A 23,023-nucleotide genomic window follows, 5' to 3' on the forward strand; every position below is an offset into this window, starting at 1 on the left:
AACCTGTCTGGTTTGATACTTGTTAACACTGGTGAGTCAGTTCTCTCTGAGCTGGCATTTGTTCCTGGAAAAAAAAACCCAACAAAACCAAACTTAAAAAGAAGAAGGAGGGAAACAAACATCCTTTAAAAAGCCCCTTTGGCTCAAAAGGAGGAAAGGATAATCAGGCAGACATCTCCTGTGGCCCAGCCACTTGACAGCCCCCCAGCTCTGGGCAGGAGCCCCCCAGTGCACCATGCTGCCTTTACTTCATGTTCTTCTTCCCCACATCCTGCCAGGAAAAACTGCTGAGAGGAAATCTTCTCTGGCCAAAAGCTGCCTTTCCTTCTCTTGGACTCCCTCATGTTCTCCAGCCATCCTTCTGGCCAAAACCAAGAGCTGTCTCCCTGTTCCCATGACTTTTAGTCATCTCCAGCAGTCAGCCATGCTCTCATCTCTTGGCCCAAGACCTTGCCTTGCTGGTACCTCTTTGATTGCCCCCTTTGGAGAAGCTCATTCCCCTCCGGTGTGCAGAGGCAACAGGGGCACTTCTCTGCTTGGCACCTTTCCATTGCAAGTGCAGGCTCAACAGCCACCTCCGTGCAGACATTTTGGAAAAGGTCATCTCTTTCTGCCCACATTTCACAGCCGGCGTCCCTGTCACCCCCTCACCGAGGTGGCTGTAGCTGGGTGCAGCTAAGGCAGAGCTGGCTGGCTCACCCCAGGCAGAACCTTCCCCCCCTGTGCTTCCCAGTGCTGTCAGGTGGTAGCCACAACTTCCCACTCCATTGCTGCTGTGAACTTCTGCTGCAGCCTGAGGTTACCCAGAGATAGAGCAGAGAGCAAGGGGCACCCTGTGTCTGACTTGGTCTGCTAGCATCTTGCTGACTTGAGCATCCTTAGGAGAACTGTTCTGCTGCAAGCCTCACCTCCTGTTTTGGAAGAGGCATGGTCCAGGGAAGGGTTAACAAAGTGCCTAATTACTGCTCCCAGGTGCCTGCCAGGTTGTCAATTAGGAAACAGCTTCAAATGGCCTCCCCACCAGCAAGGCAGTATGACTGTGCAGAGGGGCTCCTGGGGAGGAAGGGTCTTTGCTTGAGCCTGGTGCCTGCCTAGTGGTGACTGGGTTGCTGTGAGCTCCAGGCTTGGAGGTACTGGGAGAGGAGGAGACCTGGGATCCCCCTGTGTCCCCCAGCCCAGCTGGGGACAGGGAAAGGTCTGCAGGCTGCACCCCAACATGTCTCCCTGCTGAGGAGGGTGGTGAAGGCAAGTGTGCAGCTGGCTGGGCTCAACCCTGCCTCTGCGTGGGGCTGGGGGGACCCTGTGTGGCCACAGGACCCCTCTCTGCACCAGGGTGGTTAAAACAAGGTAACATATTGTCTTCAATTCTTCTCACCTGGGTGCTACCTCAGGCTGAATCATCCTTGTGGACCTGTGGTGAGGGAGTCAGCCATGTTCCTGTGTGTGCCCTCAGGACGAGGAGCCAGCAAGGTCCGCCAGCCCTGAGGTAAAATGGAGTCTCCTGCCATCAAGGCAGGTCCCAGCCAGGCTCTTTGTGTCCCCAGGCAAGAGGAGAGAGTATAGAAGTCCCTGGGGGGCTTGGGTGGCAGCAGCCAGGGCCCACAGGGTGGGTTCAGACCCCAGCTGCTGGGCAGTGCCTGAGGCTGAGCCCCTCTGAGGTGGGAGGGTGGCCCTGCAGTGGGGTGCATGCCCGGTCCCACCTCTGCCAAGGCCCTCTGTCACCAGTGACGTCTCAAAACATTGCTTCCCCCCCCCCCCCCTCCCATTTCAAAAACAAACAACAAAAAAAAGGGAATTTCTTAACTTGTGGTCATCTCAGAAAGGAGAAGCTCCCACCGAGGGAGTGCTGGGGACGGTGCCCACAAGGAGAGGTGCTCGCTGCTTGAGAGGATCCTTCAGCCGCCTCCCTGCTTCGCGCTGGGGGCACGGTGGTCCCCGGGGACATGGGCCCTGCTCTCCTCCTGCTGCTCACCACAGCTGGCATCTGGCATGGTAGGTCTATTGGCCCACCTCAAAGCCCTCTGGTGTCTCCACATCACTCTGGGGCAGTTTTGTGGTATGGCAAGGGGTCTTCTGGGTGTGTGGTGCGAGTGCTCGGTCCCTCCTGGGGCGAGGATGGGTGGTAGCCTCGGTGGGGATGGGGCAATGCTGAAGTTGGGTTAATGGACACTCAGCTCTTGGTGGTGGAGGGTGAAGCCTGGCTCCCACTCATGTCTAACAAAAACCTGCCGTAGGCTGGGATGGTCCCTGTTTCTGGAAGTTGCTGCATAAAGTAGCTACTGCTGCTGTGGGCAGGTTCAAGGAACTTTGGTGTGGGTAGGGAGTTGGCAAGAGAACGTGTCTGCTCCATGGCACAGCAGGGAAGGGACACCGGCTTGGCATTTAGTGCAGACTTGGCTGTAGCAGATTTCTGAAGACAATCAAGAGTTGCTGTCACTATAGAGGGATGACAGTGGTTGAAAGAGGGTGTGTTGCTAGTCCGAGCTGGCTCTGGAGCCCAGCGGTGCTGAGGGCTTGCTCTTGGCTGCCTGCAGTGCTGCCAGGGTAAGGCCAAGGGCTGTGGAAAGGTGCATGTAGCGCAGGAAGACCCTCAGCAGTGGGGAGATGGGAAAGGGAAGCTTCCCACTGTTAGGGTCTGGGCAGGGATTAGGAGGAAGGAGAGGTTCAGTGGGGTCTCCTGAGGGAAGCAGTCTCTGAAATAACGCTTTGCCCAAATGGGGCAAGAGCTGGAGGTGCTTGGCCTGCAGGTGAGAGAGTGGGGAAAGTCTGCTGCACCAGTCCTTCCAATGTACCTCATGCCCAGTTGGAGATGTTTGACAACTGCTGTTTTCTTGTGTGGCTGGCACACATGACAGGGTATAGAGCCAGGATGTGGTGGAAACTGACCTCAGGCAGCCAAGGGTAACCAAAGGAACCAAGGGAAAGGTGAATACGCCTGGTTTTTGAGGCTGCGGGGATGGCCAAGAGGCAATAACCCATCAACCTCAAGAAAGAGTCACTAAACCTGTTTTGAGGTTTTCAACCAAACAGACAGAAACCAGTATTACTAATCTTACGTCAAGTGCTGGCAGCCTCTCAGGTCTTTTGTGGCACTTTCTTTCATTTTCCTCTGGAGTTTGCTTGGGGACACAACGAGACTCTGGTGTGAAGTTCCCCCTGAAAGGGGGCAGCGTTGGGGGGAAAGCATTCAGTATGTAACAGATGTAACGGGGAGGCGGTGTCTGAGCCACTCTTGAGCCACTGCAGTGTTTGTATTTTCAGCCCAGGAAATTTGTATCCCTCTTGCTGTTGCACTGCATGGTGTTTCGCTTCAAGTCACATCATTGACGTGCTGAGCAGGCTTTTTCCAGGTCTGCTGTGCTAGGATCTGGATTGTGAAGGCTGCAGGATTTTTAATTTCATACGGTTTTTTTTAAGATAATAGAGGCTAGGCAGGTCTGACAAATCTGCAAGAGATCATAACAATAGCTGATAGGATCTCTCAGAAGGTTTCTCGAGGCACTGAGCACTGCAGGTGACTAGCTGTGACATGCTCATCAGGCCTGTCTGCCATGTCAGGGTGTTAAGACACACATTTGTCCGAGTACAACGCTGTTGGCCATCTGCAGCATGTCAAGGTTGCCCAAAGCAACAGCCTCTAGTCAAGCAAGAGCCTGACTTCCTTCTCATACCTCTTGGATTGCAAGTGCATCTTCTGAGAGTTCCCAGGGTGACGTGGTATGACCAGTCTGATGGGGGCTCTTGCTGGGGGAGTGTCAGGTGCTCAAATCTCAGCTTCAGGTCAAGCAGAGCAAAGAGTTGAAACCTGATCAGCTCACATCTGTGTTCTTGGCCATCTTGAGAGGTCTTCCTGGGTTTCTTTTGTTTTCTTATTGTGGATTAATCTAAACTTTTGAGGTAGAAGCCCCAGGCAGAGATGTGATGAGCACCCTTTTCCCCACTCCTTGCCCCCCTGATACTGTAGGTGATGGCTCTGGTGAAGGTATGTGTCCTCAGAAAAGAAGTTTTTCCTTGCCATCATTGAGAGGAGAGCTCAGGCCTGGTATGGGTCCCTCACGGGGCCGGATCTTAGGCTGGTTATCCCCCAGGATCATGTCAAGGTCCTGATGACTGGATTTTGTGGTAAGATTCTTGATCATCTGTCTTACCAGCCTTCAGGTCTCCTTCCTCACCATTTCCAAACCCTCAGCAGAGGAAAGTATGTTTTGACGGGCATGGAAGAGGCAGGGACAGAGCCTGCAGCTGTAACTAGAGGTCATGGTTACACAACCAAAGTGTGGTAAAACCTTTGGCCAGCAGTTACTGGTAATGCTGCGGAAGCTGCTGGAGAGCAGCAAAGAGACATCCTTGGGCTTCGTGCAAGATTGCACACTGGTCAGCAGGGAGAAAGCCTCCTCCAGCAGCCCTGCTTCCCCATTCTGGAAAGGGACATGCTGGTCTGTCTCATCCCCCAGCACACATGGCGCACATGAAGGTGTGGATGCTTGGGTGACCTTCACCTGGCATTGTCCTGCATTTAGTGGCTCTGCCCTGTCTGTCCTCACTCTGCTTGTGTGGTGGTTGTGCCATTGACAGGAGTCTCCAGTGATAATCTGAAGGCTGCTGGCTTCTGCACTGTTATGGAGAGTACCTATCCTGAGCCTTTTCTGACCATAGCATCTCAGTAGTAACCAGAGTTGATGACAACAAGGATGCGGAGTGACATGACTCTTGTTTTTCTTGTCCTGTTGTGGACAAACCAAGGACCAGTTATAACATGGTCTTTCCCTGAGCCAATCTGAACACAGTTCTGAGTCACGGAGCTTGGCTGCCCCATCAAATGGTGCTGAAACCTTGGATGTGGAGGGATAGCTGAAGTGGAGAGTAGGTGAGGGAAAAGCATCCAGTGACAGAGTTATAGCAACAGAAATGTGTCAAGCCCTGCTACAAGATGCAGCTTAGCAAAAAGGGAGGAACATTGTACCTCAGACGTGTGGAAAATGTGGTTTTAAAGGATTCTGGGATATCTTTTTCTCTGCTATGGGAATAAATGAGGCTTTTAATCTTTCCACAGAAAGATAGAAGCATCACAAAAAAAACCCCACCCCACAACATGGAGATAAAATGTCAAATATTCCATACTCTGAAGCTCCCTGTCCTCTGTTTCTTCCAACAGGGTTTGAGAGTTGATCCAGGCCTTGTTTGGGTTTCCTCTGGGCAACTATATTGTTGTCATGCACCTGCAATGCTCTCCAGGGTCTTGAGTCTCATTCTTGACCCTTTAAGTGGAGGGAGGCATCAGCTCAGGACCGCTTAAAAGATGCTCTTTGAGTTCTGATGGATGGGCTCTGGTGTTACAGCCCTGAGCACAGCTGGTAGCACAGGACATATGTTGGTACCTTAGACATAGTCTTCCTCACTAAATGAGCTGTGAGCAGGGGTGCATGAGGATAGGTGTGTTCTGCTTCTGCTGGCTGTGTTACAGGGACAGTGTCCAAGGCAGCACCTAGGCACAGATTTGCTTTAAACAGTCTTTGCTACCCATGACCAGAAGTAGCAGCTTTCTCTTCTCCCTGTGACCAGGGCTGCATCATCTGGCCACTGCTCCCCTTCCCTTTGAAGGATATGCAAGTGCAGCTGGACTAGTGGTGCCGTTATAGGGTGCTTTACCCTCTCCTGCTTCCTGAAAAGTTAGAGCTTTTATGTTCATTTGGACAACAAATCTTTCAACTAAAGAGCTCCTGGGAATCCAGAGCTGTCTACTGCAGAGTTTGAGGCATCGCAAGACCAAACTCAGCCCTTGTTTCTGCTGCTGCCACCCTGGAGGAGCACTGCCTATGGTGACCTCCTCTGCAAAAAGCAACAAATTGGTAAATTGGTCGGCTACCTTTATATTTAGTTTTATTTGAACCTGTGTGTGTGTCCCTTTAAGATGTGTGGATGGGTTAGCAACTGGGAGGGAAAGCAGAAGTGGGAGAATAGCCCTGGAGAGGGGCCGGAGGGGGATGCAGAGCCCCCCGAGCACAGATAGCCATTTGCAATGTGTTTCCTGTCCTCCCCAAAGGCCTGGCGTGGGGGTGGTAGTACCACTTCTTCCCTAGCCCCGCGGCACTGATTCATTTCTCACTTCCCCCCCCCACCCTAAATATAGGTAGTGACTCAAAGAACTCGCTGATGCGGCAAAACAGGGAAAAAAATATTTCCTTCTGACACAAAAGGCTGGACTGGGGACCCTGGTTCCCCTTTATTCAGCCAGCAGAGAAGCCATCTTCAAAGTAAAGATGGCATCAGAAATCCAGCTGCGTTGAACTGCCAGTGTCGGCATGGCCTGGTGTGCTGTATGTACAACTGCAGCTGTGGGCTTTCACGAGCCTTGGTTTCCTACCCCCAAATAGGGATAGTAATGCTGACTCACTTCGTAACATTTTGGTAATATCTGCAAGGAGAATGTACTGTGTGACTGTGGTAAGGCATAAGTAGGTGTCCTTCAAAATCCAGTGCCTGGCACCCAAAAAGCCAAGGGCATGCACTGACCTCCTGCTCTGATCCTTTCAGACATGAAAGAAGCTTTCCGTGTCTGCTGTATCTCATCATAGTGCCATCATACTAACAGAGATTAAATTTAAACTTCACCAAATGGTGTTATGGGCTAACCAAGTTCATATAGTAGCTCCAGCTCTGCCACAAAAGGAAAACAATTGCAAGAAGAGGCAAAACCTGACAGGAAAATTTTCCAGGCCAACATCTGACCTAATTGGCTCCAGATGATTGCTTTTCCTGTCCCAGTGCTCTATGTTCACTTGTGGGGTTTTCTCTCTTCCTGGAAATTCATTCCTTGGAGTATCAGGCCATATTGGTCTGGTGGTATTGGGAATGGCTGGAGTGATATGAACTGAAAAGCTTGTCTGAATCCTAAGCTCAATCTCTTCCTGATGTTGAGCTACTCCATGCTCCAGACTGAAATCCAACAGAGCATCTTTAAGGATCATGTTTGCATCCTCTCTTTTTCTTTTGTAGGCTCAGCGTCCCCCTTGATCAGCCCTGACCTCCCTGCTCTGGTTGTCAACACGGGTGATCCAGTCATCTTGCGCTGCTCAGGAGAGTCTGAAGTTGAATGGAAAAGCCAAAAGGATGCATTCAGCAACCACACCAGCAGCACACTCAGTATTCTCAAGGCCACTTACAGGGATACAGGCACCTATAAGTGTGCTTATGTCAACAGCAGTGACAAGGGCATTGCAACTGTGCATCTGTTTGTGCGAGGTAGACATGCGTTCCTCTTCTGCTGGCACAATGGCCTCCTTTCAGGGAGCACAGCCATCGCTTGGGTCCTTTCTATGGCTGTGGTTGTACATGTGTTTGGGGAGCAGTGTAGGCTCCTAGTGTGGCAGGGGCTCACCCACAAACATGTAAGCCCATGTAAAACCGTGCCCATGGCTGGAGCACTAGGGCAGAGTACGCAGCTGCACCTCACGCATATGTGGGAATGGCCTGGACCTCTCCCTCAGTTTACCTTGGCTTCCCTTCCTGAAAAAACAGGGTTGAAAATTTGTTCAATGTTGGAATGAGCACTGAAATGAGAACTGTATTGCCAGCACCCTAGATAAGGGAATCACATGACTTTCATCCTCACAACAGGACCTGAACCCCAAATATTCTTTTACCCCAGAAGTTACACTGTGGTAGCTCCACCACTTGAGTTCACTCCTTTCCTTGTCCTGGAGACACTGTCCTGGACTGGGAAGCTGGAGGTCTGATAAATAAAGCTAACACCTTGGTGAAAAGTTGAGAAGCGAGCATACTTCTCCGCCTCTCTTGCCTATGTACGTTTGTGAGTTGATTGCTGTGCTCCCCTCTAACGCCTTAGCTGGAGCTGGGCTGCTTGTGTGAGTTTTTGGAGGCTGAGTCAGGCAGGCATTGAGCAGGGCTGCCCCAGCGTCGAACTCCCACTGTGCAGTGGTGCTGGAGACTTGCCTTTGCTGGAATGTGTTTCTCAGCTTTGATGCCTTTTCTAATCCTGTTCTCTGGCCTACCTTGTCCCCTCTTTAGATCCTAGTAATGTCTGGTACACCCCAACTTTCCGGATCTTTGTGACCAGAGGCAGTAATGCTGAGCTCCCCTGTCTTATCACGGCCCCTGAGTACGGATCCAGTGTGACACTGACAATGGATGAAACATCTCATCTCTCACCTGGGACCAACTATTCTTTCAGTAATGAGAAAGGAATAACACTATTCAATGTGCAAAGCGAACAGAAGGGCTTTTACCGATGCCAAGCAGTGATAAATGGAAAAATAAAGAAGTCATCAAGAATAAGGCTGATTGTGGAAGAAGGTAAGGGGTTGGGGTTGCTGCTGTCCTCGGGGAGACAGCAATAGCTAAGTTAGTAGGTAGATAAGGAAAAGCTCCTCACCAGTGGCAGGAAAGACCTTATGAACCTGCAATCTTTAAAGGGTATTTGAATTCCATTATGCTCTGGCAAATTGGCTCTTTCAGGTGGGTCTCCATGGGTTCAGCAGTGTCCAAATCTTTGCAGGCGCTATCACAGAAAAGAGTAAAAAGCCAGCCTATCTCCCTGATGTTCTGCAGGTCCTCAGGCTCTGATGCTTGGGTGTAACCATGGCAGAAGGTTCCCCTTCGCTTTCAACCCATAGTGCTGACTGCTGTGCTCTCCCCTGCCTGCACTGCTTCCCATAGACACATGCACAAAAAGGAGGGATGATTGCTAGGGAAGGAGAAGGCTGGGGGTAGAGAGACTGAAGAGGATGGAAAGGAGAAGGTATCTAGGCCCTAGGGAGTCTCCAAAGCACATGGGGTCACTGGACAGCTGACACTGAATCTTTCCCTGCTTGCCTTTATGTAGCACTGGAGAAGCCTGTATCAGTGATGATGGACCCTATAGACCATGTGCGAATTGTGGGTGAACCTTTCCAAGTCACTTGCAGAGTAATTGCTCCATCCCATAAGTATGACATCAGATGGGTGACAACAGCAAAAAACGTAAGTTTTGCAGCTTCAAGGGGTTATAGGGCTTTTCTGGAAACTGAGACACAGGGTGGTAAGAATTGTCCAGACCCAAGTCACCTGCAGCAAAGCCTTGAACTGCCCAACCAAAGCAGCTATTCGAAAAAGCCGTAGAAATCTGAATATGGCCATTCCTTCCTTAGGATGACACAGGGTTAAGAAACACCTGCCCATTGTCAGGACCTTGCTGTAAGAGAGAAGTGAAGTATGTTGTTTCAGCTGAGTTCATTGGGCAGGAGCCACAATACCTACTACGGCAACATCTATCCACCCAGCTCTGCCAGGGCTTATAAGGCAGCAAACAAGTCCAGGACACACAGTTCCCTGGAGAAAAGATGGGTGAAGAAAGGGAACGCGTTTCAAAAACCTGTTGTGCTGACTTTTAACTGCTAGATGGTTAGATAAGGTTTGCTGGAAGTCCTCATTATATCTGATGCCTTTGTTAAGGAGTTGAAATAATACACCTTGTGTGATTAAAACACATCTTGTAAAGCCAGCTTATGGTCAGAAGGCTAACAACAGCTGTAAGCCTAATTGCTCTGGAATATCTGCCCTGAACACCCAGGTTTAATATGCCTCTTGGTCTCCTCACAGATGGCTTTCAGCGGCAGGGGCTCTACAACAAAGCTTAGTAGTCCAGAACAGGAGGGGCTGGGTACACTTGTCGTAAATACTCAGTTCCATCCTCTGCCCTTCCAAGAAAATGCCTAATGTTCCTTCTTTGCCTGACAGGTCAGGAGAACTAAAAAGCCTAGTTTTGAAAATGAGAACTACTTCATCAGCGACATCCTGTCTGTTCCAGCAGTGACCATGGAAGATAGTGGGAAATACACTTGTATAGCTAACAATTCAGCAGGCTTCAGGAATGCCTCGACAATGCTTCAGGTAGTAGGTGAGTGCTTCTCCAAAAGACCAGCAAGGTGTGGGCTGAATCACACCTAGACTTGAGTATTTGTCGCTTCTGCCTCCATCTTGTTGCTAGTGTTGTGGTTGGAAACATCATTCTTGCTTGTGCCTGAAGGCTCACATGAGAACCGTGTTGCTGCTGGGAAAGGAACTGGTGTTCCCTTCACTGTCTTGAGAGGCAGGAGGAAATTTTTTGGATTCTGGATGAAAAATTGGAAAGCTCTTCTCAGTTTCTGTGTGTTTATAAATAGCTGTAAGATAAAAAAAAAGAATGGGCAAGGTTATCCTGAAGACCAGGAAAGGCTGGCTAGAAGGAAGGGCAAGCCACATGAGTAGAGAATGGATCTTTGTCTCATCCAATAACAATCCACATAAAAGGACTCAAGTTTATTATACACTTGCTTGTATCTCAAGACAGAAAATTCATCCTTGCAGCTTCTAGGCTGGTGTTTGCTGATGATCCAAAGCCACTGCATACCATGGCTCAGAAAGAAGGCTTGGTCTGAGTTGTTTCTAAGTGAGAAGCCAGGAGTTTAGCTAAAGGGCCTGTTGTCTATGGACAATCAGAAGATACAGTTTTAGCTTCGTGCTTCTCTTTCCCCATGAAAGTTCTCTAAGATTTTCTATCTCTCCTCAGGCAGAGTGTAATCCAAGCTGCCATGACAAAGCAGCAACTTAAAAGCATTCCTTTGGCAACTTAATCTGTGTAAGGCCTCATTCCCTCCTGCGGTCTCCCAGCTGAGCCTGCCTTTTCCAGTAATGGCCCATTTGTGAAGCTGGTATAAGCTTGTTTCAGGTCTCTGGACATGACTGCTGATGGTCATGCTCTCCATCCCGCAGAGAGAGGTTATGTGTTCCTGACCCCAGTGCAAGCCGCCAGCCAGGAGATTGCTTTGGGAGAGAGTCTGGAGCTGCAAGTCCACATCGAGGCTTACCCAAAACTTCTTCACTGGGGCTGGGAGCACACAAATCCCTTGAAGAACTCTGAGACCACCACATCCAAGGGCGTAATGATCTCTGGAAACAACTGGTATGTGCTCTCTCTCTCTTCTACACTGGCCACGACATGTTTCCAACAATGTTTTTTCCTTGTGAGACAAGCAGATCTCATGCTACTGGCTGACAGAAAACTCTCTGGTTTCAAAGAGGGAAACTGTTCTGCCTTTCTTATCTTTCCACTATTATTAACAAGCCACAGTGAGCAGGTCTGATCAGGTTAAGGGGGACACCACCTCTGTCTGACTTGGCAGCTTTCTCTTTAGAAAATGTTGTGGAAGACAGTATTACATTAGTGGTCTGGTTGTTCAAGTTCACACTCTCCTTGCAGGAAGAAATTGCAGAGGTAAATGAACAGTACAAAAAAATCTAATTCCCTTGCTGCTTCTCAGACCTGTCCCATGCCTTGAAGTCTGGAGAGTGTATGTACCAAGGGGCACTATATGCCCCATGTCAAGAGAAGCCAGAAACATCACTGTGTGGATAAGACCTGATGGAGGGCACAGACCTGCTCCTCCAAAGCCTACAGACAACTGAGGAGAAAAGGAGTCTGAAAGAAAGAGAATAATTCCATTTGTTGGGGAGTTTTGGCAATTCCCCTTTCATTTTCTTAGAAACCAAAAAATAATACACAAGAGGAAGTGCCTCTTGGCAAGCATGATGGTTTTAGGGCAAACTTTCTTGCATCGGGGTCTGAGAAATGGGCTGGGGGCAGAGGGGAGTGGGCACTTGATGAGCTAAGAAATGGGAGGAATAACTCATTCTGCCAAAGGCAGGAGGACCGGCATATTCTGGCCCTTCAAAAGTGACGATTTAGATGTAAAACGCTTCTTTCTGAGCATTCACCCACCTGTAGCCTTTCAGAAATGCTGTGCGCTTGGTGGCAAGAGATCTTTCCTCTAAGAAAGATCAGACCCTCCCTGCTTCCCCTGAAGAAGCAAGCAGCAGGCTCCTCTCGTGGGCTGGGCTTAGTGCTGGGATGTGTTCACCCACTGCAGGGAGCAGGAAGCAACAGCACCTTGCTGAGCTGTGTGAGTGCTTGAGTTTCCTCGGCACAGCTTTCTTCACGGTGGTTACTCTCTCTGTGTGAGCAGGTATAACAACACACTCTTCCTGAACCGCCTGCAGGAAGGAGAGGGAGGTCTCTATACATTTTATGCCCTCAACAACGAGACCAACGCATCAGTTACCTTCAGTATCTCTGTGAAATGTAAGTGCTTGGCTTTGCCCATTCTTTGCTTGCCCTGAGGCTGCTACCCAGCTGGCAGCAAGTAGGGTGCAGTACCCGTGTGCTTCCAGCCCAGCACCCACAGACACACAGCCAGACTGCGTCTGGGACCCAGCCCAAACCTACGTCCTGGTGTTTTATTGTTGCACACATGGGAAGTAAATCAGAGCACAAGGAATGTGCTCTTCCTCTGATCATAGCATTCACAGTTTATGTGCCTTCCCCAACAGCTCCTCCAAGGATCTGCAAAATCAAGGTGCCAGCCAATGACTCCAGCATCCTTCAGTGCATGGCCATCGGCTACCCTGTCCCGCGCATTGAGTGGTACCAGTGCCCTCTTCACTCTGAGAGGTAAGAAATGCCCAGGAGACTGAGGACCTCCAAGGTGTGCACTTGCCCTTGCGATGCTGTTATTTGCTGAGTAGCACCACGTCGGCTTGCTTACAGGCAATATAGCAGAGTCTGTTCAGTAACATCAACAAGGATGTTGCTCTGCTAAAAAAAGTGGTTCTTAAGGACTGTCTGAGGACAGGGAGCAGGTACTATTCCCGAAGTCGTAAGCTTGAAGAGTTCAACCACCTGTGATTCATGTTTTCCAATGCTTTTCTGAGGAACATGTGGATGATTTGAAGTGCCTTGATGCATGCTGCTGTAGAGCTACATCCTGGCTGGTCCTAGTTGTCTTTCTGGGACCTCCAGCAGGTCTGAGGCTCTGCAGAACACAGGCTTACTGAGCTACAATGTGATGGAACTGGAGCTGCCTGGACAGAGGTTGCTGTGCCTCAGTACCAGCCCCATTCAAGGAGGGAACTGCTGGCAGAAGACAACTGTAGTCATGTGGAGGCAGTTAAGGCCCTGTCTATACAGGACTTCAGTGTTCAGGGAGAGGTCTTTAACCAGGTGGCGAGTAACGTCTCATAGAGCTGCAGCCCCAATCCCCTGCGCCTCCTCTCTAGTCTGAGACAGGCACAGATTCATTTATGAGCGACTGTGCTGCAGAGGAATGCTCAGTCTCTCCTGCTTGGTATCTCTGCAGATACAGCGAGGACTATCGGTTGCTATTGAATGACTCCAGTCCCCAGGTGGTGAACGTGTTGCCGTTCCGAGAGGTGGAGGTGGAGAGCGTTGTCCCTTTCCAGGAGCTGGGTGACAATTTCACCTTCTGCTGTGTGGCCATTAACAGAGAGGGAAATGCTTCTGACATGTTTCACTCGCTCACCATCACCAGTAAGATACAAACTGATAGCTTGGCAGAGTGGGGGAGAATCTGGGGACTTTTGAGGGCCCATTTTCCTATATGTGTATATCTTTAGTGTATTGCAAGAGAGGTGGAATAGGTTCCACAAGCTCGCTATCCTCACAGGAGGTGGGAAGCTTTGGCATTTGCCGGTCCTAGGAGCTATGTGGGAATTTCTGGCTGGGTGTAGCCTGGTGCCAAAGGCTGAGCTGTGCCACGAAGACTTACAACTGCAGGGTGTAGCTCCAGGGTGCAGCACAGTCAGCTGTCTATCAGCCCACTGGAGCCCAGGAATTGCATCTTTTGATGGGACTGTTCTTGCTGCACATATCTTGGTCACCTGGTGCTGTTTGTGTGGAACTGGGGTTCACAGAGGAAACTGTTGCAGCCTTGAGTCAAGAATTTCCCTCAGTTCCCAGCAGCTCTTTTGAGTGTCTGAGGCCAGTGCTGGGTTATATTGCGTACAGGGGAAGCCTAAGTGAACAGCTGGGCAAAATGCTCCCAGAGATGGGATTGAAACATGAGTGTTTTACTCATCCGCATTTTTTTGTTCCTCTAGGAAGTGTCATGGCCCCCCCAAACAAGTTCTTCAGCCCCATTCTCTCCACCTGCATAGGCACATCGGTCCTGCTGCTACTGCTCCTCCTCTTCCTCCTCTACAAGTACAACCAGGTCAGATTCCCTGCTGCATAGCAAGGGCTGCAAGGGCTGCCCAGCCTCAGAGACCACAGGGCCTCAGCTGGCAGCCATAGGCAGGGAACGTTCAGCTTGGAGGTACCAGGCAAGCTACTTCCATCTCCATTGCCTCCCAACTTTGCCCAGGGGTTTGCTGCCGCAGGACAAGGCTCACACATCAAATCTGGTGTTAACACCTCTCCCACTCCGGTCCCTCAGTCTTGTAGCCCCGAGGTCAATGAGGATATTCCTTGGTGTCAGACAAAGGTGCTCTCACTCTGTGCTGTCAGTTGTCAGTGAATCCACAGACTGAATTAAGGAGGGAAAAAAAAGTGGTTTGTAGCTTGCATCTACTTTTTATTTTCCTCCCTACTTTATAAAAAAAAAGTCTTTATGGGGAAACAGGATGATGTTAGAAGGCGTTTGTCTCCAGGAAGACTTGGTCACAATTTTTATGCAAGAACTTGCCCCATTTTCTCTGCAAGACTCATTTTCAGCATTTGGTTGGATTCCTACTTAGTTGTTTCTATAAACTGTATCAATTAGTAGCCACCTCTGCTTCATCAGTGGGTGAAAATCTCCTGGTTTTCAGCTCTCCCTTTTGGCACTTTTCCTTTGACAGCCCATCAAGGCAGCAAATTTTGCAGCAAAGTTCTTGTGCTAGTTGTCAGAAGATCCAGCAGAGTGCTCTCCCAGGCAAGCACCTACTGCTTCACAGGCAGAGCTGTCTTTAGCCAGTAGTCCAGAGACAGAGAGAGAGAAGGGTGGATTGTTTTGTAAGCACAGCTCTGAAGAAATAGCTTTTGGGAAGGTCTTGCAAGCCCAAGAGAAGCAGGACGTGTTTATAAATAATATTACCTGCTTCAGCCATGGGCTTCTTAAGCCGTAGCTGATTGCTGCAGTGCCAGGTGAATTGTGGAGCAGAAAGAAGCAATGCTCACCCTCTGGGAGCAGGCCACAGCATGTAAACTGAGTGCATGTGGCATGAGGGACCTCCACCAGAAACTGTACTGCTTGGTGCAACCTGTCTGGGCCTTTTTCAACAGCCTGCATGGGCATGGATATTCAAATCTCAGGCAAATTAAAAAGAAACAGTGGTGGGGGGAAAACAAACAGATGCTTTGCATCAAAACTGCGGATCTGTTTGCCTCAGTTATGGTCCCTCATGCCTGTGCAAACCCAGCTTTGAGCATTTACTCATATGCTGCATCCTTCTCTGCAGCTCTCCAGGCGAAGTGGTGAGGAGAAGCATTTCAGTACACACCTCCCAGTAGCTGGGGCACAAGGTGATTCATCACAGCAGTGGCCATTCCACCCATCCTTCCCTGCGTCTGCCTTCATAGACCTGAGACTACCTTTGCCCTGCTGGGGTGCAGGTCCTTGCCTGTCTCCTCGTACAGGAGCTAAGGCCACATGCAGTATTCTCGTACGCAGCTATTTCACCGCCTTTCTCTGTATTTGTGCCTCCAGCTGGCTCCCTAGCCCTCTCAATGTGAATGACAGCACCCAGCACAAACTGGCAACTGCCTCTGTTCACAGGCTCCAGCACTGCTTCTCTCTGCCTTGCCTGGCTACTTCTGCCCTGCAATTCGTGGAAAAGAGAAGAAATTCTTACTTCTCTTTCTCCATTTATTTTTTTCCCCATAAGGGAAGCAGGGCTGGGCCAGCTCCACTGTTCTGCTACGCTCAGCAACCCAGGGTACCAAGGAGGCACAGTGGGGACATCGTCTTCCAGCACCAGCTGGGCACTGTCAGCTACTTGTCTGGTGCGATGTGCTGGCTCTGCCAGGCCAAGTGAGGGCAACGCGCTACTTCTAAACAAGAGGGACTTCGTAAGAGCAAAAGGACTGGGCTGTACAGACAAAGTCCCCCTCTTTCAATCCAGGTTCAAAGCAAGAAATATTTGGTGGGCTGAAATCTAAGTCTTCCCTCTGTGCCTGTGGGGTGAGAGCTAGAGTGCACGCTGGGCCTGGGGAACCCTCAGGACTTGAGGAACGTTGGATAACTGGACTCTCCTCCTTACAGAAACCCAAGTACCAGGTGCGGTGGAAGATCATTGAGGCCTGTGAAGGGAATAACTACATCTTTATTGATCCCACTCAGCTGCCATACAATGAAAAATGGGAGTTTCCCAGGAATAACCTCCAGTTTGGTAAGGAACCTTCCTTGCTGCTTGCCTGGTGGTGTGCAGCTCACCGCAGAGCTGAAATGCTCCAAAACACAGAGCCAAAGCAACTGGGCAATATCCAGAGCTGCATTCAGACATTTCAGTAATATCCTTAATTAGGTCTTGCTGTCCTCTTCCACACAAGCTGGTAAATGTTGGGGTACAACCTGCTCCAGCCTTCCATTGCTCTGAGGAAGGTTGAAAGGATCATGTCCCTCCTCTTGTGGGTCATTCCTAATGCACAGAGCTAGTAAGCCCATGTTTGAACATGGCCTCTTTGCTCACAGTAGAGCTCCCCTCAGATGTTAACCAGCTCCTAAGCAAGGGATGTGTCATCTTGTCTGGGCTTAGCAGGAATCCCCACCCAGCAGACATCCTCCCGCATGCAGGTGCATGCAGGACAACTGCTCACTCTTTTTCTGTAAAGCATTTTTATAAGCATACTTTTTTTCCCTCTGCAGGAAAAACTCTTGGAGCAGGAGCCTTTGGAAAAGTTGTAGAAGCCACCGCTTTTGGGCTGGGCAAAGAGGATTCAGTCCTCAAAGTGGCTGTGAAGATGCTAAAGTGTAAGCCCACAGCAATTTGCAAAGTTTGAAATCCCCCAAGCTCCTTTGGGCAGGATGTAATGCATGTTTACCACATGTGTCGGTGCTCCCAGGCTGCAACATCTACTTTTAGATGTTTCTGTGACAAGTACTAGGTGCTGGAATCATGCTGCTGTCATTTTTGTGGACACATGTGGCCAGAGGCACAGAGGACACAATTTTCTTTCTGAGTGTGTCTCCTCCTTTTGTTCCATATCTCTGTCTGCACCTTTTTCTGTCCTCACACTTAATCTCTTCTATGTCCCTCCCTCTCTCCTTCACACAGCCCTTCTCCTCTTGCAGCATCAGCAGACACAGATGAGCAGGAGGCTCTCATGTCTGAGCTGAAGATCATGAGTCATTTGGGACACCATGAGAACATCGTTAACCTGCTGGGAGCATGTACCTATGGAGGTAGGATCCCCCAGTCCTCCTTCCCCCATGGACCCCTCCCATGGCCTGCTCTGAGGCTCTTTCTTACTTCTCCTCAGTCTCACAACAGAGACAGCTGATGAGATTGGTGGTCTTTTTTTGAACCTAGAGCTTTGCAAGGGCCTGTGGGCTGGCCGTTTCCAGATATGCTTATGTGGAGTATGGGTTCTGCGGCCCCTCCCAGGGAAAGCGATCTTCAGGGCAGGTCACAGCATCATTTCTTAATGAACCCCTTCTGCCTCTCTCCCAGGCCCAATCCTTGTCATCACTGAGTACTGTCGCTATGGAGATCTGCTGAATTTTCTGCGGAAGAAGGCTGAATACATCATTATCCAGGATTCTGCCCTGGACACCTCTTTAGACAGTGCTGCTGATTACAAAAACATTGACCTAGAGAAAAAATACATCCGCAGGTAGGAGCAGAGCTCAGGTGGCCACAGGACTGAGCAATGCAGGGAGGGCCTGGGTACCTGCTGGGCAAAGTGTGCAAAGAGCTGTTCTGGAGAGATATTAAAGCCAGGGGTCTGGGGACTTGGGGAACACCAGGCTGTAAAAACCAGTGGGGTTGCCTTTGTTTAGATTCAGTTACCTCTCCAAGTTTTTCAGTCTTTGACAAGTGTTGAATATCCCACAATAAATCCAGGTTTCAGTCCAGTCTTCCCTTCCACAATCTAAATTGTTGGGCACGTGGCTTTTGTAGGACAAGAAGCTGAGTGCTCCCCATCAGCCACGGGCAGTCCCTTGACAAAAGGGGAGCAGTACTTGGAGCTCCATACCACAGGGCACCTAGGTCCCCTTTTCAAATCAGCCTCAACGCAGACTTTCCCTTTGCCCTTAAGCCCTAGCTCAGCCACTTCCTGCAGGCAGGGATGTGGTTTCTTCTCTCAGTGGGTGTGGAGAAAGGCAGAAGGTACTACTGGAGGGTTGCTAACAGGCTGCCTCCATCTCTGTTACTTCTGACTCAGTGACAGTGGCTTTTCGAGCCAGGGTTTGGAAACATATGTTGAAATGAAGCCTGTGTCATCATCATCATCTTCGGCGTCATCAGATTCTGCGCAAGCTAGGGGTGAGTTAAAGGCTCATTTCTGTGTTTCCATGATTTCTTTATTCTGGCCATCCTGTCTGGTTTAGCTCTGGGGATCCATGATATAGCATACCTTGCATTACTCCACAGGTTTGCAGCAACTCTAAAACTTTGCTTTGAATTTCAGGGAAAAGCTCGGAGGAAGAAGATGAAACCAGGGAGGACCTCTGTCCCCTCAGTCTCTCTGACCTGCTACAGTTCTCCAGCCAGGTGGCCCAGGGCATGGCATTCCTCGCATCAAAGAACGTGAGTGCCAAGAGGACAACTGCCCTCAGCACCCCAACTGGGAAACACCACTCCAGCCAGCAGGCACCAGCCATCCCATCTGCATGAGGCTCAGGATGTTTTTGGATGGGGTGGCCAAGCTCAAGCAAGTTGCTGCTGGAAATGGGCCCCTTTGCTCTGTTCATGGGGTTCAGACATGCTGAGCCATGGTGACTGGTGTTCCCTTCAGAGCATGTGTCTCCCACGGGCTCCAGACAGGCCATAGCAGCAGGGCAGTGCTATGGGGGGGTAACTCAGGGCTGTGCATTGTGCTAGTCTCAACATTTTCTCCCCAGCTTTCACATGAGGTCAGGAACTTCGATGTGAAGCTTTCTCGCATTGACAGCTTCTCCACTGCCCCAGGGACAAGGAACTGAAAGCGGCTGTTGAGCTGTCTGCCAGAGCTGGCTCCACTTAAAGAGTATCACAGATTAACTGTACGACACTGTATCCTCATCTCCGAAACAGTCAACAGCCCCTGGTTCTCAGCCTCCTCCCCTGGGGAAGATGACAGCCCCATGTGATTGAAGGACATGGCATGAAATGTCACATCTTAGCATTGCAAATGAAGTTGAAAGAGCCCATACTCCTCCTATGTGACACAGTGCCTCTTACAGGGGCTTTTCAAGCAGTACACGTCCCCCTTGTCCCTATAAGTGTTGTTTCAGTGACACGCCTGGGCTATAGGGAATTAGTTGGGACTGCTGGCGCATGTTGGCTGGATCTCAGTTGTGCTTCTTTCTCCCCAGTGCATCCACCGTGACTTAGCAGCCAGGAACGTGCTTATATCAGATGGACGGGTAGCCAAGATCTGTGACTTTGGCCTGGCCCGTGATATCATGAATGACTCGAATTATGTTGTAAAAGGAAATGTAAGTAATTGAAACGGGGACAAAAGAGGGTGCAAGGGTAGGGGCTGGGTGGAACACAAAGGACAGGGTGGCGCAGCCTGCAGTACTTTCTGCCCTTCCAGGCCCGCCTGCCCGTGAAATGGATGGCCCCAGAGAGCATCTTTGACTGCATTTACACAGTGCAGAGCGATGTGTGGTCTTACGGCATCCTCCTCTGGGAGATCTTCTCCCTTGGTAAGAAAGAAGCAAGTTTGCAACCATCTTTTGCTTTCCATGGCTTACCACTGCCCTAATACTTCTGCAGAAAAGTTTCCAAGAAAGGAGGGTTGACAAAAATCTAGGTTTTACCACAGCCTTAAAACACTGTGTTATGCTTCCAGAGGGATCATTAAAAACAAAGAATCCTGGCTAATTGGCTCTAACTCAGAACTCCCTGAGGAGCAGCGCTGGCTCAGGCGATGCCCCAGGCTGCCTCTTCCCATCCTGTAAGGCTGGAGCAACCCCGTAAGCCGCTGATCTGAGAGCCACCTCTGCTCCTGTCGCCGTCACAGGTAAAAGCCCGTATCCAGGCATGGTGGTGAACAGCAAGTTCTACCGCATGGTGAAGCAGGGGTACCAGATGGCCAGGCCTGACTTCGCTCCCTTGGAAATGTGAGTGGATGCGCCAAGGTGCACGCAATGGGTGACAGGGTGGCTGGAACCACTTCGTGGGCAGGCAGGGAGATGGCCCAGGGACCCCGGTCACAGGGCTGCCTGCTGGTCCTGGGTGCCTCTGCCCTTGAGGTTCAGGTTGGATCCTACCAGGCTGCTCCTTGTCCCCCTAGGAAAGCAGGACCTGGGGCAGTCTGTTACGATGCTCTGTCCACTATTTCCTCCGTTTATGGACATGAAGATGGGAGAGCTCATGTTAGATGTCTACATTCCTGAACTCTGTAGGGGTTTTTCTTTTTTTTCAGTCAGCTACTTTTGACTCTAGGACTATGAGAAGACAGGCCTGAGCAGCTTACAGCAGGACAATGAGTTTAAGCTTAAAGAAAAAAGTACTGGAGGCACAAGCACAAAACTTGATAATTAGTTTGCTTCATCTGCTTCTGTGCTCACCTTTTGCTAGAGTACTACACATGCACCAACCGTGGGTTTTACAGGCAGGGCCTGGGGGTGCAGACCCTGAAGCAGCTTTCAGCAGTGCCATGTAACTGCCCTGCCCCTGTTGGCCCCGCAGGTACAGCATCATGCAGGCGTGCTGGAGCCTGGAGCCCACCCAGAGACCTACCTTTGACCAGATCAGCTGCTTCATCCAGAAAGAGCTGGAGACGCAGAAGGAGCAGGTGAGAATCTATGGAGAGAAGGGGGAAGGGACAGGTGCTTTCCCCCTACATGAACATAGCTCCTGGGCAACTTTCCTGGTGATGACCCTTACCTTTAACTGATGGGAGCAGCTTAGTCTTGGTGGGAAGTGCAGAGAGGCATCTACCTTCCCCATGCTGAACAGTTAAGTCACTCCCCACTGTGACCAAAGGAGGGTAGACGAAGAAATGCAGCTGCTTTGGAGCAGCCCCTGCGGGCAGCAGTATGGGCAGCGATACAAGTACCAGTGCAGCAGCCCTGCCCTGCTCCCCTGGATTTGGGGTGCAGCCGGACAAAAGATGCGCTGGCTTGGGACCAGCTGTCTGCAGGCTAGCCCTGCCCTGTGGGCACAGCAAAGGGCAGTGTGAGTTAGCGTCCCCAGCTGCTTGTCTGTGCAGAAACAGATGTTGTACACCACTGGAGGGACTGAAACACACCTGAGGTGGGATGGGGTTGTGTTCCTTTTTTTGCTTTCAAGGACTACACCAACCTGCCCTCCACTGCTGAGGAAGACAGTGGCTGCGATACCTCTGGCTGCTGTGAGGAGTCCTGCGAGCAAGAGGAGAGTGGCCAGCCCCTTCTTAAGAGCAACAACTATCAGTTCTGTTAGCTGGTACCACCACCCCAGGGTAGATCCCAGTCCTCCCAGTTCTGCAGAGTGCACAGTTCTGCCCTGCCCTAGGACACAGGTGCCTCCTGCTTTGGCCCTCCTCTCTGTGATTTCCAAAATACAAGTGTTACCACCTCCCCTCGCTGAAAGGACAGTGCTGGAGTGACTCAAAACCAAGACGCACCATGGGGTCCCCAAGGTCTTACCACAAGCATAGCATAGAGTTGTTAGGACGGTAACATGCTCCATCTCTACAAGGTACAGAGAGCCCCCAAGGAGGCTGTGGAGAGTTTGGGTTTTGTAGGTTGGTGGTTTTTTTTTTTTCAAATACTAGTTGTAGCCAAGTAAGCAGTTTCCAAAAGTCACTCACATGACTAAACCCCTGTGTTTTATGAGCATGTCCTGAACTAAGTCCTGAAGCTGGAACTGCTCATGCAGCAGCCCTCTTTCTTGGTGCTCTCTTCCCTTTGTCAGTCTGACCCTGGATGTTGCAGAGTGAGTGTTCAGATACAGGTAAACCCCCTACTCGGCATTAAATATGCATTAGCCTGTGTTTCCTCATGCAATCTACCTCTCTGCAGATGATGCTTCTGCAGGGAGTGTTTTGTGAAGCTCGGGGAGACAACCCCGGAGTTATGTGAACTTGTGCCCCAGTAACAGGACAGAGGGACAGCTGTCTCTCAGGTAGAACACAGAAGTAACCAGTGCCCTTCCACAAGAGCACTGGACACAACCCAATCCAGGAAAGAATGGCAGCTTAAACAGATCTGGAAATGATCAACATAACACATCCTACAAAACTTCTGAATTATTAAACATGTAGCAATCACTGCCTTTGTCATGATTACAGACATGTTCTTGTACATATCTTCCTGAGTGTATTTTTAATAGTACAGCTATTGTTTTTTCCCATAAGCTGGAGCCTAATGCCCTTAAACTTGTTTCTTGTCTAGCTCTTGGTTTAGGTTACTAATGCCACAGCTACCTGGTCCTGTGTAGCCATCAGAAGTAGCTAAGTAACCTTCTTAGCTTCACCTCATTCCATAGGCAAAGGATCAGTATTCCAGGTACAAGCACTGACAGGGCTCAGGCAAACTACAAGACAGAACTCCTGTATCACAGGTGGCATTTGTCATACTGTGAGCAATTATATCATGAGCCACTTCTGATTATATTAAACCTGGTTTTATGCTAACACCAATTCATTCCTCTTTACTAAGTAAAAAGCTAATGTATTTGTATCTGTCAGCGTTATAAAGAATAAGATGTTTAACAAAGTAAGTTTCTTCCAGGGCTTTAAGGATTGTTCTCAGGGGGGAACAGATCAGAGCACAAGTGATGCACTGGTCCATCCTCTCACACCCTCCAGCTCTGCTCCAATTCCTCAGACACATTTCTCATTACCAGTTCTCAAAACCATTCAATCTCATGTAATGCAGAAACTTAATAAAAGCAAGGTTTTAAAGCGCTGGGCTCTGCGTGGCCTGTGTGTAATTGGAGAAAAAAAATGAAGTAGTCCCTGTTGCACATGGATGTAATGGGGGAGCAATTTCAATTGTGATGACGTGACAACAGTCACTGCATTTGAGATGGGCATGTGGCAGCGGAATGCCAAGGGCAGGGTAGACGCAGAAGGGCC

At 50.0% G+C, this 23,023-nt stretch overlaps 1 protein-coding gene across 1 annotated transcript; it reads left to right on the top strand.

Annotated features, from left to right (window-relative positions):
• The first annotated feature begins 1,808 nt into the window (after positions 1 to 1,808).
• On the top strand, positions 1,809 to 22,853 carry CSF1R (colony stimulating factor 1 receptor). Its single transcript, XM_056348498.1, has 21 exons — positions 1,809 to 1,992; positions 6,997 to 7,242; positions 8,029 to 8,313; positions 8,843 to 8,979; positions 9,736 to 9,895; positions 10,750 to 10,939; positions 12,000 to 12,115; positions 12,364 to 12,484; positions 13,170 to 13,360; positions 13,930 to 14,042; positions 16,071 to 16,197; positions 16,674 to 16,778; positions 17,100 to 17,210; positions 17,479 to 17,641; positions 18,194 to 18,294; positions 18,440 to 18,558; positions 19,326 to 19,448; positions 19,550 to 19,661; positions 19,979 to 20,078; positions 20,650 to 20,755; positions 21,253 to 22,853. Exons 1-21 carry the CDS (start codon positions 1,944 to 1,946, stop codon positions 21,382 to 21,384), a joined length of 2,907 nt encoding a protein of 968 aa, XP_056204473.1. The 5' UTR covers positions 1,809 to 1,943; the 3' UTR covers positions 21,385 to 22,853.
• Positions 22,854 to 23,023: the final 170 nt, after the last annotated feature.

Source organism: Falco biarmicus, chromosome 8, assembly GCF_023638135.1.
Source record: "Falco biarmicus isolate bFalBia1 chromosome 8, bFalBia1.pri, whole genome shotgun sequence".
NCBI classification, from domain to species: Eukaryota; Metazoa; Chordata; class Aves; order Falconiformes; family Falconidae; genus Falco; species Falco biarmicus.

Coding starts and splice junctions, on each gene's coding strand:
- CSF1R (XM_056348498.1), top strand. CDS start 1,944: ATGGGCCCTGCTCTCCTCCTGCTGCTCACCACAGCTGGCATCTGGCAT. Junction 8,980..9,735: donor GGGTGACAACAGCAAAAAAC/GTAAGTTTTGCA, acceptor TTTGCCTGACAG/GTCAGGAGAACTAAAAAGCC. Junction 16,198..16,673: donor CAGGAATAACCTCCAGTTTG/GTAAGGAACCTT, acceptor TTCCCTCTGCAG/GAAAAACTCTTGGAGCAGGA.